Source organism: Lepidochelys kempii, chromosome 5 (genome assembly GCF_965140265.1).
Source record: "Lepidochelys kempii isolate rLepKem1 chromosome 5, rLepKem1.hap2, whole genome shotgun sequence".
NCBI classification, from domain to species: domain Eukaryota; kingdom Metazoa; phylum Chordata; order Testudines; family Cheloniidae; genus Lepidochelys; species Lepidochelys kempii.
This window is the reverse complement of record NC_133260.1, coordinates 32197932-32213199: the sequence shown is the minus strand read 5'-3', so window position 1 is coordinate 32213199 and position 15268 is coordinate 32197932. Positions and strand designations below refer to the sequence as shown.

At 39.2% G+C, this 15268-nt stretch overlaps 1 protein-coding gene across 1 annotated transcript in view; it reads left to right on the top strand.

Annotated features, from left to right (window-relative positions):
- EMB (embigin) overlaps window positions 1–10219 on the top strand; it is a 28401-nt gene extending 18182 nt beyond the window's left edge. The window contains exons 7-10 of the mRNA XM_073343908.1: window positions 2230–2512; window positions 3572–3605; window positions 6590–6665; window positions 7965–10219. Of these exons, the coding sequence (XP_073200009.1) occupies window positions 2230–2512; window positions 3572–3605; window positions 6590–6647 (375 nt within the window). The 3' untranslated portion in view covers window positions 6648–6665; window positions 7965–10219. The remainder of the gene's footprint in view (window positions 1–2229; window positions 2513–3571; window positions 3606–6589; window positions 6666–7964) is intronic.
- The last annotated feature ends 5049 nt before the right edge of the window (window positions 10220–15268 follow it).

Sequence of the window (15268 nt, the reverse complement as noted above, 5' to 3'; positions counted from 1 at the left end):
GAAGCACAAGGTAATGCCGAGAGCATAATCATTGTCTTATACTGCTGTATCACCACTGGTGTGAGGAATGATGTCCTGGAAGACATCTGTGACGATCTGCCTGAACTATCCACAACTGTGGAGCTGAAGACCTATGGGAAGATCACTGCTTCCACATTTCCACACCATCCATCCTTCCCCTACAGCATCTGTCTTCTAGGAGAATTATGGTGGAGCCCAGGGTCCTGAATAAGGACCACTACAGTACATTTAGGGCAGATATTTAATTTTTCAGTAGCTTGGATAACTCTATATAGGAAAGACAGGAGGCTTTAGTTTCCTAACAAAGTTTAACTAAAATGCAGAATCAAGTTATCTTGATTTTTATCCATTCGGGATGACTAAGACAAAAGAAGGTAAGTGTTCTGCCCAACTGTATACAGTAATTTAGAAGTACAGCCTTGATTAGAACCCAAATCCATATGACTCCTTGCTCTAATTTCTAGACCAACCCAGCCACATTAACCCTTACAGCTATAATGTTCCTTAGTCATTTATACCAGGTCTCATCCTAAGTAATAATTAGGACTGATTACATTTTTCATTTTTGCCAACTTTTCGCTTTGATGATTGATCAGTTTTTAACCTGGAGATGTTATTTAAGTGGCCATCACACTCTCCCAATTCCCATTATTTACAAATACTTGAATTCACATGTTTACACCAGTGTAGCTCCACTGACTTCAGTGGAGATAAGCCAATTTACATCAGCTGAAGATCTGGCCCAAAGTTTCAACATCAAAGAAACTGTGCCAGTGAGTGGGCAAAATGCAAAGGACAGCAACAAATGAAGTTGATCAAAACAAAAATGTTGATCACATTCGGAAAATAATGTATGTTCTGAGACCAAGTCCTGAAGGTGCTGAGCACTTCCAACTCTTATTTTAGTTAATAGGCCTGATCGTACATCAGTGAAGTCAAAAGCAAATCTCCTATAGAGTCCGGCAAGTGCCAGAAGATCAGGCTCAAGGGATGCATCAAGTACTCAACGCTTCCCATTTTCTATCCCTGAATACGTGTAGTTTATCTGCAGCTGTACCACCTCAGGCAGTATTATTGTCAGATCACATAAACCAAGCAGGGTTGGGCCAGGTTAATAATCTCCAGGGAAAAAACAAATGCTGGTAGAATCAATGTTGGTAATTCACTAGACTGAATTCTACCTTCAGAGTCATGCATGAACTAACTGCTCAGTGAGGTGTTATGGGGATGCACAAAAGAGGCATTTTAGCCAGGCAGACTGATGATCCAATAAGAATTTAATCAGGAATGAGCACTGAGTCTGCCAAAAGTGCAATGGTATTTTTAAGTGATCAAGAACAAGGTGTTACATCTCATCCAGAAGCGAGCACCTCTAGGAGAACACTGAGCAATTAATTCACTGATGACTTTGAAGGTACAATTCAGCCTGGTCTACACTAGGAATTTACACTGGTATAGATAGCTATGTCTACACCCCTGGGAGACGTAGCTATAATGACTTAGCCCCCAGTGTAGACAGTGCAAGGTCGACGGAAGAATTCTTCCATCGACCTAGATACTGCCTCTCAGGAGCGTGGATCACCCACGCCGATGGGAGAATGCCTCCCGTCGGTGTGAGCAGTGTCTATACTGGAGAGCAATACCAGCGCAGCTGTGCCGCTGTAGCATTTTAAGTGTAGACAAGCCCTGATTCTTGTAGCACTTTTGTTTTCCTTGGAGTTGCCTAGCTAAAATTCCTCTTATTTGAACTAAATAAGGTATTCTTTCTTCACCTGTGCTGTTATGTATTGAACTGAACAGTTGTGTACTGTGGCTGTGTGGACATAGCTTGTAATTAGTCTATAAAGCAGGGATGTCAAACTTATCTTGGAAGAAAGGGAAAAATTCTATGTTTAATTATTATCTGTGAGCTGGGATATAAATTCAGGCCTATACGCGCCACACAGTGCCAAGTGAAATGCCCACTGGTATCACTTAATGGTTTACACAGATATCTAGAGGAGCATATGGTCTTTGTGCAGTAACTAAATGTTCACTTACTATTATTTAGTGCCTTTTCTTGAATTGATCATATGCAACACCATTTAATGTTATAACTAACATTACCTGTTGTAAATACAGGGATTTTCCACTTTCAAAGTATAAAGGATTTTATTAAACATTTTTGACAGTGCAATCATATAATTTTCAAATATCTTTTTATATTAGGTTGCTGTTAATGATTCTTTGATGCCAGATAAGTATATAATCGATGAAAAATATGCCAACATAACAAAACTCAAGATTCTGAAGATCTCAGAGAAAGATGATAGATCATACTGGTGCCAAGCTGTATTTAAACTAGGAGAGAGCAAAGGGAAAGTATCCCTTAAAGTTCTCACCTATATGACACCACTCAAACCATTTCTTGCAATAGCTGCTGAAGTTATTATTTTAGTAGCCATTATTTTCCTGTATGAGATGTACTCCAAAAAGAAACAGAAGCATGCAGGTATGATCTCTTTGTTTGTTTTTTTAAGTAACACTTATTGCACTTTGTAATACTATAATCTGTTAGATACAGAGGCATACTCTACACACCGTTTCAATTTAAATTATAGTCAAGGACAAAATGTGGCTCCTAATTCTGCATGATAGTTGTCTATATATTTTTCTCTAAATGAAAATATCTTCTTTTGAGTATTAATCATTATTTCAGTTTTAATTTCCTAATATTTAGGGTCAAATTCATGTCCTAAATGCTTTTAGTAGGGACACAGGTGCCTATATAGGGTCTAATCCAACCTTACTCACACAAGTAAAATTAGCAGATAAGGATTTCAACGATTGATTTTAAATGCTCCCAGAACAGTGAGTGCACAAACACTCACAGGCACTGATGGAGATTACTCATGTCAAGAATATTATAGTGGAGAGGGGGAAGGTAGCAATGTATTAAAACAAAATGCATTGATCGCAGCCCCTGTGCACAAATATCCCTTTCAGATATCCATTCTGTGATATGAACTGGGACAGACCTGCAGAGTGTGATCTCAGTGGATTTTGGAATAGGATGCTTAAGTTGAATTCCATAGTTTAGTGGTGACTTTTCAGGCATTTGCATAACCTGAGGGCTGAATTTATCCCCAGGGTCTGAAAAGTTAAAAGCACGTATATGTGACTCAAACTGCCATGTGTTCAGGACAACTGATGGGATGTAACTTAAAAGTCACTTCTGTACAGAGAAAAAGCTCAATGCTCAGTTTTATAAACTGTTGGAGATTCCCCAAACTTTCCTAAAATGAGAAGTCTGTAGGAAATTCAACAGCTTAATCTTAGGCAGGATACAGGAAGGAATTTTGAACAAAAGGGAGAATAGTAAAATTGTACTTCAGCTGTGTATCTTGTATGCCGATTAGTATAGAATTTCCTTGTTTACTGTTTTACTGATTCTTTTATATGTTAGACAATTAATTTATTATAAAAATGAAGTGAAACAGTTTTCAGTGTCAAATAACTTCTTAACAGTAAACACATAATATAATAACATACAGTTTTCTTTGTCCCACAGAAGATGAAAAAGAATTTGAACAAATTGAGCAACTGTAAGTAGTGACTAATATTTTTACAATACTTAGACTGTACTAACATTTAATGGAATATTAAATAACTTTGAAACTAGGTAACTTAGAGCCAAGAAATATATATTGCTCTTAACATAAGATATTGTAAGGTATAAGTATGAATGCCAAAGTATTGTTTTAATTTCATTTCCTAATACATCCCTAGCTCCCAGTTCTCTGTAAGTCCAGCATTTGTAAAATGCTGCCATCTTCCCTCTTATATATTTTGTTGGGTTTTTTTTTTGGTGGTAGGGGGTGTTTTCATTTATTGTTTATCACAGAATCGACCTGGTAGAATGGCCTGATACTGTTCCCATCAAAGATTATTCAGGGTGAGGGAGATAATTCTCAGATAGAAAACTCGTCCAGAATGTTTCCGTCCATTCACTTGTACTGTGTTTCTAGTTTAGTCTGCATTATGGGACACACAAGGCTCTTCTGTATATAGTACATGAAAGACCCTTCATACAGTAGAACTGGTGTGGGTAGGTTTTGTGGTGGGGGGATGGGGTGGTGATGATTTGGGGAGCTTTTATTGGGAGTTAAGATCACCATGCCACCATGGTAGAGGATTTTTAGGGAAGGTCATGGGCAGGAGCTGAGGTTATGAAGCTAGTTCGATGCACTAGCCAATTTCCCATCCATGCAGTGTAGCAGAGTACACCAGCCACAAGAAGTACTGCAACACTGTGACTGAAGAAGTAGGTGGGAGGCAGCTCGGCTGCTGCTCTGTAGCTTATGGGTGAATTCCTTCTCCCAGAGGGTTATGGAACTCTGGATGTACAGTAAAGACAAGCTTTAGCCTTCTTTGATACCCATGCTTATACCAGGATTAATGTACTAGTTTATTGAAATAAACTATAATTACCTTAAAAAGCACAATAACTTTCCCCAAACTCCTCCACTGGCTTCCCATTTATTTAAAGATCCTATTCAAAAGTATTCTTCCTTTCATGGAGTTGCTCTAGGCTCCCATGAACTTTGTTTTTCTCTACTCCACTCTTCGCTCCTTCCATTCATCAAGAGCTTGGTCTCCTCTTTGTCCTTCTATATGATGTCCACACTGCTGATGCAAGCGCCTTTTCCTCTACCTCTCCTACCATCTGGAGCAGTCTCCTGCTCATCCCCCTCCCACACATTTCCAAAGGCAGCTAAAAATATAGTATTTTCTTCCTTGATTATACCTCTTAGTTCCTCTTTAGTGCTGCTGTTATTTATTTAACTCTGTAATTATGTTGATTACTCTGGAAAGTGTTTTGGGATACCAAGGGTATGTCTTATGTTGAGGATTGAGTAGCTGTGTTAGCTTTACATTGCTGTACTTTCATCACAAACAATCCAACTGAAACTGGGATTCATTGTTTTTAAAAGAGAAAAAAATAAGTTCTTACTCGTAGTATATAAAATGCACATTATTTTCACTGGAAAGCCTGCAAAGTCTCCTTTGAAGCCATTTGATCTTTATTGAATACATTATTTATCTACAAGGTTGGAGTTCTATCCTACTGGATAAATACACAGTTAAGGTGTTTTTATAGTGTGTACTGTTTGTGTGATTGCTAAAGCTCTCTGGTATTAAATTAAGTAGCTATATATTAGTAGCTGTTTAAAGCAAAGAGTTATGTAGCAGATGGCCTGGAATTTTTCCTTTGGAGCCATTCCATCAGAGTCTAACTTTTTGTGATGTGTGTTGCTGTCCTGAATCCTTATGGTTGGTGTCATAAATAATAGTCTCATCAAAAAAGTGTATTGCAAGGGGGACTGGATGGTTCAGGTGTAAGTAATGGGAGAAGTAGAACTTTTTGTCTACACTAGTTAAATCTAGCCCAGGTCTGAGTTGACCAACAGCAGTTAGCTGTATAATAGATGTAGGCACTGTAAGGGGAGACTACATGAAATGAAATGATAGTTTTAGTCCTTTTCCTGCTGGACAAGTGTCCATCACACAAAAACCACATTAACAATTGGTGCTAATGTGCCCCTTTTTAGCACAGTCATCAGAGAGAGGCTAAGGATTGAATGCTATGGAGCCTAAACTACACTCTCGTCCTTAGGTGGTCCCTCCAGAATGGGTTGCGCATATTGGAATCATATTTTCATTGCCTGTAGTGTAACCATGTTTTTAACAGATAGGACTGGATTCCAGGACTGCCTCTTTGACATTCTTCATAAGAACAGATTTCACTCCCAACTTCAAAAAGAACAAGGGATTTTAAAAACCTTTAGAAAATAGCCACTGAGTAGATTCAGTCCTGTAGCTAGACAAAAACCTTCTTGATTTTCCAGAGTAACAACTGAAGGATTGGGCCCTATATTATTAATATTTAAAAGCTTAACATTTTGGCCCTTTTTAAGCCAAAATACCAGAAACTGATGAACCATACTATACACTGTTTCCTCAGTTTTTGGTGAACTGATGAACCATACTGAACACTTGCAAAATAATTTAATAATAATAAAATCAGTATCTTTCTTATGTTTTGTTTACAGAAGTGTAATTTTAAGTGTGTTTTTATTATACCTCCACTTGGAAACAACACCCTATATCCTGATTTTCAGCACAAAATGAATTTATACTACTGATTTATTGTAGTAGGAACACTGGCACAACCTATTAAAAAAACATTGTAAATTTTTCACTGTAATAATCCTTTCCAAGGGTTTTATGGCTTCAGGAAATGAATGCAGAAAGCATTGTATGGTTAGGCTAGTCACTACCTGATTGGTAAAGGTCTCTGAATAGGTTATTTTGCTATAATAATATTTTAATATAAAATACATATTTGTTCTTTTCCTTTTTCTCATGCCTTCAAGTAATATCACAGTGGAAAAATGTAAAATGCTTTTAGTGCATGCTAGGTAATTAAATCATTGGATTGGGATGAACACTATGATTTTTATTATACAGTCTATGCATGTTAAAAGCTTATTTTGGGTTTTGGATTTAAACTTGTTTCTTTCTTCAGTAAATCAGAAGATAGCAATGGTGTAGAAAATAGCACTACCAGGCACCGAAAAGTTTAAGTCAGTTCCTAAAGGAAGGTAAGTAAAAGAGAAGATATATTAGAGACTTACTAGGCTCTTTATGAGCAGAATATTTCAAAGGACAAAAAAAAATCTTTCTACTGTCCTTATCTAGTACATTTTCAGTATACATTATGTGGGAGTGGCACAGAACTGGAACAAATAATATGTACACCTCATTCATGACTGAAGGGCCCTTTGTATTTAACTCAGAAATCAAGTTCAGTGCTGTTTTCAGAGCTATATTTTAATTCATTATTATTATCTTCATCATTACCATCATAATTACTTTACTACATCTCCATAACACTGTAAATTTGCACAGCACTTTTAAAAAAATGGGGCCCAAACATGAAAAACCCTAATCATGTGAGTAGTCCTTAAATATACCAACAGTCCCATTAAAGTCAGTGTGACAGCTCACTTGTATAAGGACTACTCATATAACTAAGAGTTTGCAGGATTAGGCCCCAAAACAATAGGAGTAGATAGCACAGTGAGGGTAGGGAGTGAAGGAGTCAAGGATAGTGGGAAGGGCAGAGTTCAAAGTAGGTGACATGGCATCAGCAAAAGGGAGCAAAGACAGAGAGGGAGGTAGAGGACCATGAGCAACAGAGAAGAGAGAGAAGTAACAAATTGGTCATTGTGAAAGAAGTGAGTGACAGAAGGGGTAGATGAGAATGCTGAAGGAGTGCAAGTGGTGGTGGTGAGAAAGAGAGGAAATTCAGAGACGGGTTCAACCTTCCTGATTCTTTGCTCCAATCACAGTCCTGGCACAGACTACTTTAACTTGTGCCGACTGGCAATCTTTCCCAATGGATTGTCTGACAGCTGAGGACAATAGTGTGCACTTAGCTACTCCCCCTATTCACCCTTCCTGGAACTTGACGTGTCGTCTTTGACATGGGACATTGGCATTCAAGGTGGCTCCCCTGGCTTTACATTCACTGGCTCTTCCCCCATAATCGAGGACTTGTGGAAGGCTTCCACCCCCTTTGCATTTGAGGACTGGGAAGTGAGTCCCACATGAAGAGAGTGACCAGATCAGAATGAGATTAAAGGTACAATTTTCAAAAGTGCCTAACTGATTTAGGATTCTAAGTCCCCCACTGACTTTCAATGAAACATAGACTCCTAAGGGCCTTGGAAATAGGACTTAGGCACTTCTAAATGTTTTTTACCCCAAATCCAACACTGAGTCAAAATGAAGTTTGAGATCAAATAAAGAAATTAGAGAATGTAAACTGCAGGCATAAAACAATTAATAGAATGCATCTGTGTCAGTAAACAATAATATGTATGTTCTGTTTAATTCAGGAGACTTTAAACCAACAAAAAGGAAATATCATTTGACCATCACAAAACGACAGGAAGATGTACCTGGCTATGCATTTCAAATATCTACAATGCTTCTAATTAGAGCTCATTAGACTTGTAACAAAAATAATGAAGATCTCCTATTCTGCTTTTAAACTATAAACATGAAACTGCCTCTTTGCCAAATAGTTATTCTATAAAGACTATATTGTATCCTGACATTATACATATGTACTCTCAAATGTCTGTTGTTGTGTTTGTGTCTCCTTACTGGTAAAAGTCAATCTTTATGCTACTGAGACTTTCTGGCCTCAGTCCAATTGGTTAAGAAGATTAACCTGTATAATATTTGCGTCCTACATTGGGCCTGATCCCGCATTCATAGATCACCCAACACTTTAGTGATTTCACAGAGTGAGCAGATGATGCAAGATAAGAATCACTATAAGCTGACAGTAAATTTTACAATGTAAGTTCAGATTCACAACGTCTTAGAGAAAATATCTTTTACTGGTAGACAAAGCAAATACAACACACAAAGCCATTTTTTACACCAAAGGAATAATCAAAGAGGGACCTTTATCATATTTTCCACACAATATTAAGGGTTTTATCATTTCCTATGAAGATTCTTAAACCCAAATTTGATTAGCATCATTTGCAATTAGGAAGAAATAGATGGTGAACTCTGGAAATTTAAGATGATGCACATTGCCTTAAGATTTCCTGGCCTAACAAAGAGCCATTTTTTGTACAATAATGTGACATTTTGTACTTTATAAATTATTAAACAAACGAATAAATAAGCTTGACATTAAAAGGTCCTAGCATTGATTTATATATCAAGAGAATTCCCTTACTAGGCAACCTCATGTTTTGACAAAATATCATCACATGTAATGAGTTCAGTTCTGTTCTATCTTTACTAGAAGACAGCGCACCTGAAGTGACCATTTTTGGCCATCCTTTTAGTGGACACTTAAGACAGATTTGTATTGCAAATTTACATATTGCCTTTCATTCCAAAGAATCCCAAAGTGCTATTTTAGGGCAGGAAGTGAATGAAAATAAATAATCTGAAATAAAATAAAAATAACCTGTTACCAATTTAAAATCCAGGGAGAATGTTGTCTACGTGGAATGTAATTAAACAAACTTGAATGTAACCAGAACATTTGGGTTAATGTCCCTACTCTTACGCAAATTGCCATAAAATCTTCAATGACCACAAATTGAGAGGGCTCCACTCTTAGTTCTTATCCAAAAGACAGCATTTCCAGGAGCACTGTTATATGTACCTCTGTGTTGTAGCATCCTTGACTATTCTTTGGTAGAGTCCCATCCAAGTACAGAACAGGTTTAATTCCGCTTAACTCTTGAGATTTGGCAGGATCTACTCCTGGGGAAATTCTGTGCCGCTGTGTACGCGCAGAATTCATGTCCCCTGCAGATTTCCCCCCCACAGAAAATAGATTCTGCCAGGGAGACATTGCAGTTACACCTTTTGCCCTCAAGGGGCTGCTGTGCCACCATAAGAAAGGGCAGCCAGCTGAGGGCCAGAGCAGCCAGCCATGGAGATGGAGGGGGCAGTGGCTGCCTTCCTCACAGCACCCTGCCCAGAGGGCTATCTCAGAAGGCACAGGATATGTGGGGGACAAACAGAGCAGGGCACATGGGGCTGTTGGAGGGAGATCACATAGACTGGTGTTCAGAAGGTTTAGTGGGGGGAACAGACTGGGGTGGGGGCACAGGAGCTAGTGGGGTGACAGTATTGAGCCAGGGGTTGAATGGGATTGGGGGTTGCCGGGACACATGAGGTCAGGTGGGGTGCAGGGACACATGGGGACTGGGGCAGATGAGCCTGCCTGAATGGGAAAGGCTAGGGGTTAGCCAGGATCTGCATGGGGGAGACATCCCAGCCCCTAACAATCCCCCCCTCCAAAAAATACAAACAAGAACCTTGTTCCATACTTCTCCCATCCACACCCAACAACCCTCCAGATTCACTCCCAGGCTCCTTCCCAGCAATTATTTCCCTCTCCCTCAGCTCCTTGGTTATCCCTGACTCCCCCAAGCTTTTGCAATATGTTTCTGTATAGTAATTTAAATGAATTATTACTCAGAGTTCTGTACTGATATGTCAAGTAAGGTATCTATTTGTCAAAAAACATTTCCTGAATCTTTTTTGTTGTCTGTATTGTTACAAACATACTTGCTAGTTAGTATTTTGAAATAAATTACCAAAATAATTGAAACTTGGTGATTATATTGTATTATTTTGACAAATAAAATATGCAGGATTTTTCAGAATTTGAAACTATTGTGCACAGAATTTTTATTTTTTTGGTGCAGAATTCCCCTGGGAATAAGGAGCACAGCACAAAGTGGTATGGCTGCAGATAGCACTATTATATAGCATTGCCATTATGGCTTATGGTATTATCATAGAACAGCTGAGAGTCGTGGCAGTTTAATTTTAAAGTGTGCTAGTTAATTATAGTATGTACTCAGTAAATAAAAAACGTACAAGCTATATAATCAACTACTTTTCTATTGCAAGCTCCTGGTTTTTATTCCACAGAAAATTTAAGAATCCCTTGTTTATACCAAGGGAACATTGTGCATGTTATTTTTCTCCTTCATTTGAAAACAATCATCAAAAACCATTCCCTCTTTGTCCTGATTGTATATTTTAAATAAAATAATAATTTAAGCAAACACACATAATTATGTGCAAGTTTCCTGTTGCAGGAGAAAACAAAAGCATCTCTTAAAATCTTAAATTGCACAGCCCAAAATGGCCTTTTGTCATTTTGCCCTCGAGAGGGAGAAGGAGAAAAGAAACCACATTAAAACACACCAGGCAGAGAATTGGAAGGGAATAAAACTTCATTTACAATCTTCCTGGGTCTGGAAATTGTAGCTGCTGATTGTATTGTGGGTTGTTGGAAATCGATATCCAGTCTGACCTGTTTTTAAATGAAGCTAAAGAATATGAGTTTAATGATTTGTAGCCTAACCAGCACACATTTAAAAGCCTAAATAAAAGCAATGAGCAGAACAGAAGTTTGAAATACTTGGATAAAGATCATTGATAAAGATTTCCCTAGTCCAGATACTGTGCTTAATTATACTCAGCCTCAAACTTTCTGTGTGCTGCACATCAAACCAAAAGCAAAACTTAATTATAGGTTTTTACATGAAATTTTATCATGGTCAGATTTGCATTTATTGTTAGAACAAGTAAACATATATGCAACTTGAGAAAAAAAAAAGAAAATACTTGACTTGCTTCTTGTATATTAATCATCTGAAAATATAACATTCTAAGATTATGGCTTTTTTGTAGAAAGCATAGTAACTAAAAAGTATGATTAATTAAGAAGCTTTGTATTAGATGCTGTATAATGCAGACTGAATATATTTTTTGCAACAAAATAGTGGCATGGATAATATTCTGATAAAGAAAATATCTGAAAAAGCCATTTGTTAGAGATAAGGACAGTTTATTCATGATGATAAACTGTTCTACACAGGGCCTAGTCCTGCGTTGCTGGTGCATTCGAAAGTCACCTTGAAGTTAAGGGGTGAAATCCTGGCCCCCCACGAAAGTCAATATGATTTTGCCATTGACTTTGACTTCAGTAAGGCTAGGAGTGCACTCCAAGAAGTGGAGACTCTGGTCCATTGTGTCTATTGCGTCTATGATATATGTTAATACTATACAGTGTTAATGTAATACTACAAATACAATACAATAAATGCCAAGTAATGCATATTGGAAAACATAATCTCAACTATACATATAAAATTATCTAAATTAGCTGTTACCACTCAAGAAAGAGATCTTGGAGTCACTGTGGATACATCTCTGAAAACATTGATTCAATGTGCAGCAGCAGTCAAAAGAGCGAACAAAATGTTGGGAATCATTAAGAAAGGGATAGATAATAAGACAGAAAATATCATATTGCCTCTATAAATCCATGATATGCCCACATCTTGAATACTGCATGTAGATGTGGTCACCATATCTCAAAAAAGATATATTGGAATTGGAAACAGTTCAGAAAAGGGCAACAAAAATTATTAGGGGTATGGAACGGCTGCCATATAAGGAGAGAAATAAAACTGGGACTTTTCAGCTTGGAAAAGAGACGACTAAGGGGGGATATGATAGAGGTCTATAAAATCATGACAGGTTGGAGAAAGTAAATAAGGAACTGTTATTTACTCCTTCTCATAACACAAGAACTAGAGGTCACCAAATGAAATTAATAGGCAGCAGGTTTAAAACAAACAAAAGGAAGTATTTTTTCACACAATGCCCAGTCAACCTGTGGAACTCCTTGCCAGAGGATGTTGTGAAGGCCAAGACTATAACATGGTTAAAAAAACAACTAGATAAATTCATGGAGGATAGGTCCACCAATGGCTATTAGCCAGGATAGGCAGGGATGGTGTCCCTAGCTTCTGTTTGCCAGGAATGGGCAACAAGGTATGGATCACTTGATTATTACCTGTTCTGTTCATTCTCTCTGGGGCACCTGGCATTAGCCACTGTTAGAAGACAGGATACTGGGCTCGATGAACCTTTGGTCTAACCCAGTATAGCCGTTCTTATGTTCTTATACTCTTCTCTTGACACTGGCTTGTAATTCCCAAACTAACATTAGTGGGAGTCATGTGCTCCTAGAGAAGAATATAAAAGAAGTTTTTCTTCTTTTAAATAGTAGCTTTCACATATTGCTGTATAATTACATGCTGTTTCTCCAAGACAGTCAAAGCACAACAACCAAACATGAAGACTTTGCTTTATACAGTTGCAAGTGTCCTTATAAAGAGTGCATCCAGGCAAGACAATTTAAGACAGTACTAGAAGGAGAGGTTTAAGGTGAACAGTTACATTGTGTGTCTAGTATTCACTTTGCCATCAGTGACAGCCCTCTAAATTTTCACATTAGACATAATTAGTGTATTCTGAATATAAATAAATAAAAGTATTTACACTAATGGTGGATTCTGAATTTGAACCATGGAGCTTTAGTCTGAAATTTGTTAAGGCCAATGGAAATTTCATGGTTAAAGCATAAATACCACACTTTATAGTTGTGACAGTGCATCAGAGAAAAGAGACTGGGAGACAAGATAATGCAAAATTACTGAACAAAAACAGTAATATTTTATAGCGTGTTTTCACTATATTTTAGAACAGCCTGCACTTTAGAAAATACCTAGGCATGTTTAAAAGATGGTGGTGATGGCAACTGTGAGTAAGAACCCAAAGAATAATACCGTTTACATTTATTTTCCCCCCAAGTGAGGATGCCTGTTCATTACAACTGCTGTTATAGCATCACCTAACTTTACAATTACTAGGCCAAATCCTGAAAAGGACTGAGCACCTGCAATCCTGTTGACTTCACTGAGAGTACAGCACCTCATAGGATTGTGTCTCAGATGCTCAGCACACCTCAGGATGTGATCCATTATCAAGAAAGGACAATGCAGTTATGAGTAACTGGGCTTCCCATCTCACAGAATCTCCAGAGTAATTGGAGCCTCTAGTGTCCAACCACCTGTAGCGGGGCAGTCACCCCACTCCGGCCCTGAAAGAGTTAAAAGCCAGCCCTCGGAGAGGGCTGGGGCTGAGAGCCAATAAGAATAGGCTGACTGGGAAGGCAGCCACAGCTGGGGCCACGCCCATTTATGCTACAGCTGGCTCTATAAAAGGGCTGTGAGCCAAGAGCAGAGTCACTCTCTCTCTAGCTCTTGAGAGGAGGACCTAACTGTCTGGGAGAGAAGGGTACTTGGGACAGAGCAGTGCTGGGGAAAGGGAGGAGGAGCTGGGGTGCTCCAGCCTGGCAAACCCCCAGGCTGCGGGCCTGGTCAAAGGTATTGGGGTTGCAAAGGTGTAGCCTGGGAATAGGCAAAGACAGCAGGTCCTACCCCATTGCCAATGATGAGTGGTTTACAGACTGCAGTCTGCCCCAGTGAGTGGGGGCTAGATAATGACACAACATGGAACAGCCAGCATGGATTCACCAAGGGAAGGTCATGCCTGACTAATCTAATCGCCTTTTATGATGAGATTACTGGTTCTGTGGATGAAGGGAAAGCAGTGGATGTATTGTTTCTTGACTTTAGCAAAGCTTTCGACACGGTCTCCCACAGTATTCTTGTCAGCAAGTTAAGGAAGTATGGGCTGGATGAATGCACTATAAGGTGGGTAGAAAGCTGGCTAGATTGTTGAGCTCAATGGGTAGTGATCAATGGCTCCATGTCTAGTTGGTAGCCGGTATCAAGTGGAGTACCCCAAGGGTCGGTCCTGGGGCCAGTTTTGTTCAATATCTCCATAAATGATCTGGAGGATGGTGTGGATTGCACTCTCAGCAAATTTGCGGATGATACTAAACTGGGAGGAGTGGTAGATACGCTGGAGGGGAGGGATAGGATACAGAAGGACCTAGACAAATTGGAGGATTGGGCCAAAAGAAATCTGATGAGGTTCAATAAGGATAAGTGCAGGGTCCTGCACTGAGGACGGAAGAACGCAATGCACAGCTACAGACTAGGGACCGAATGGCTAGGCAGCAGTTCTGCGGAAAAGGACCTAGGGGTGACAGTGGACGAGAAGCTGGATATGAGTCAGCAGTGTGCCCTTGTTGCCAAGAAGGCCAATGGCATTTTGGGATGTATAAGTAGGGGCATAGCGAGCAGATCGAGGGATGTGATCGTTCCCCTCTATTCGACATTGGTGAGGCCTCATCTGGAGTACTGTGTCCAGTTTTGGGCCCCACACTTCAAGAAGGATGTGGATAAATTGGAGAGAGTCCAGCGAAGGGCAACAAAAATGATTAGGGGACTGGAACACATGACTTATGAGGAGAGGCTGAGGGAGCTGGGATTGTTTAGCCTGCAGAAGAGAAGAATGAGGGGGGATTTGATAGCTGCTTTCAACTACCTGAAAGGGGGTTCCAAAGAGGATGGCTCTAGACTGTTCTCAATGGTAGCAGATGACAGAACGAGGAGTAATGGTCTCAAGTTGCAGTGGGGGAGGTTTAGATTGGATATTAGGAAAAACTTTTTCACTAAGAGGGTGGTGAAACACTGGAATGCGTTACCTAGGGAGGTGGTAGAATCTCCTTCCTTAGAGGTTTTTAAGGTCAGGCTTGACAAAGCCCTGGCTGGGATGATTTAACTGGGAATTGGTCCTGCTTCGAGCAGGGGGTTGGACTAGATGACCTTCTGGGGTCCCTTCCAACCCTGATATTCTATGATTCTATGATTCTATGAATGACTGG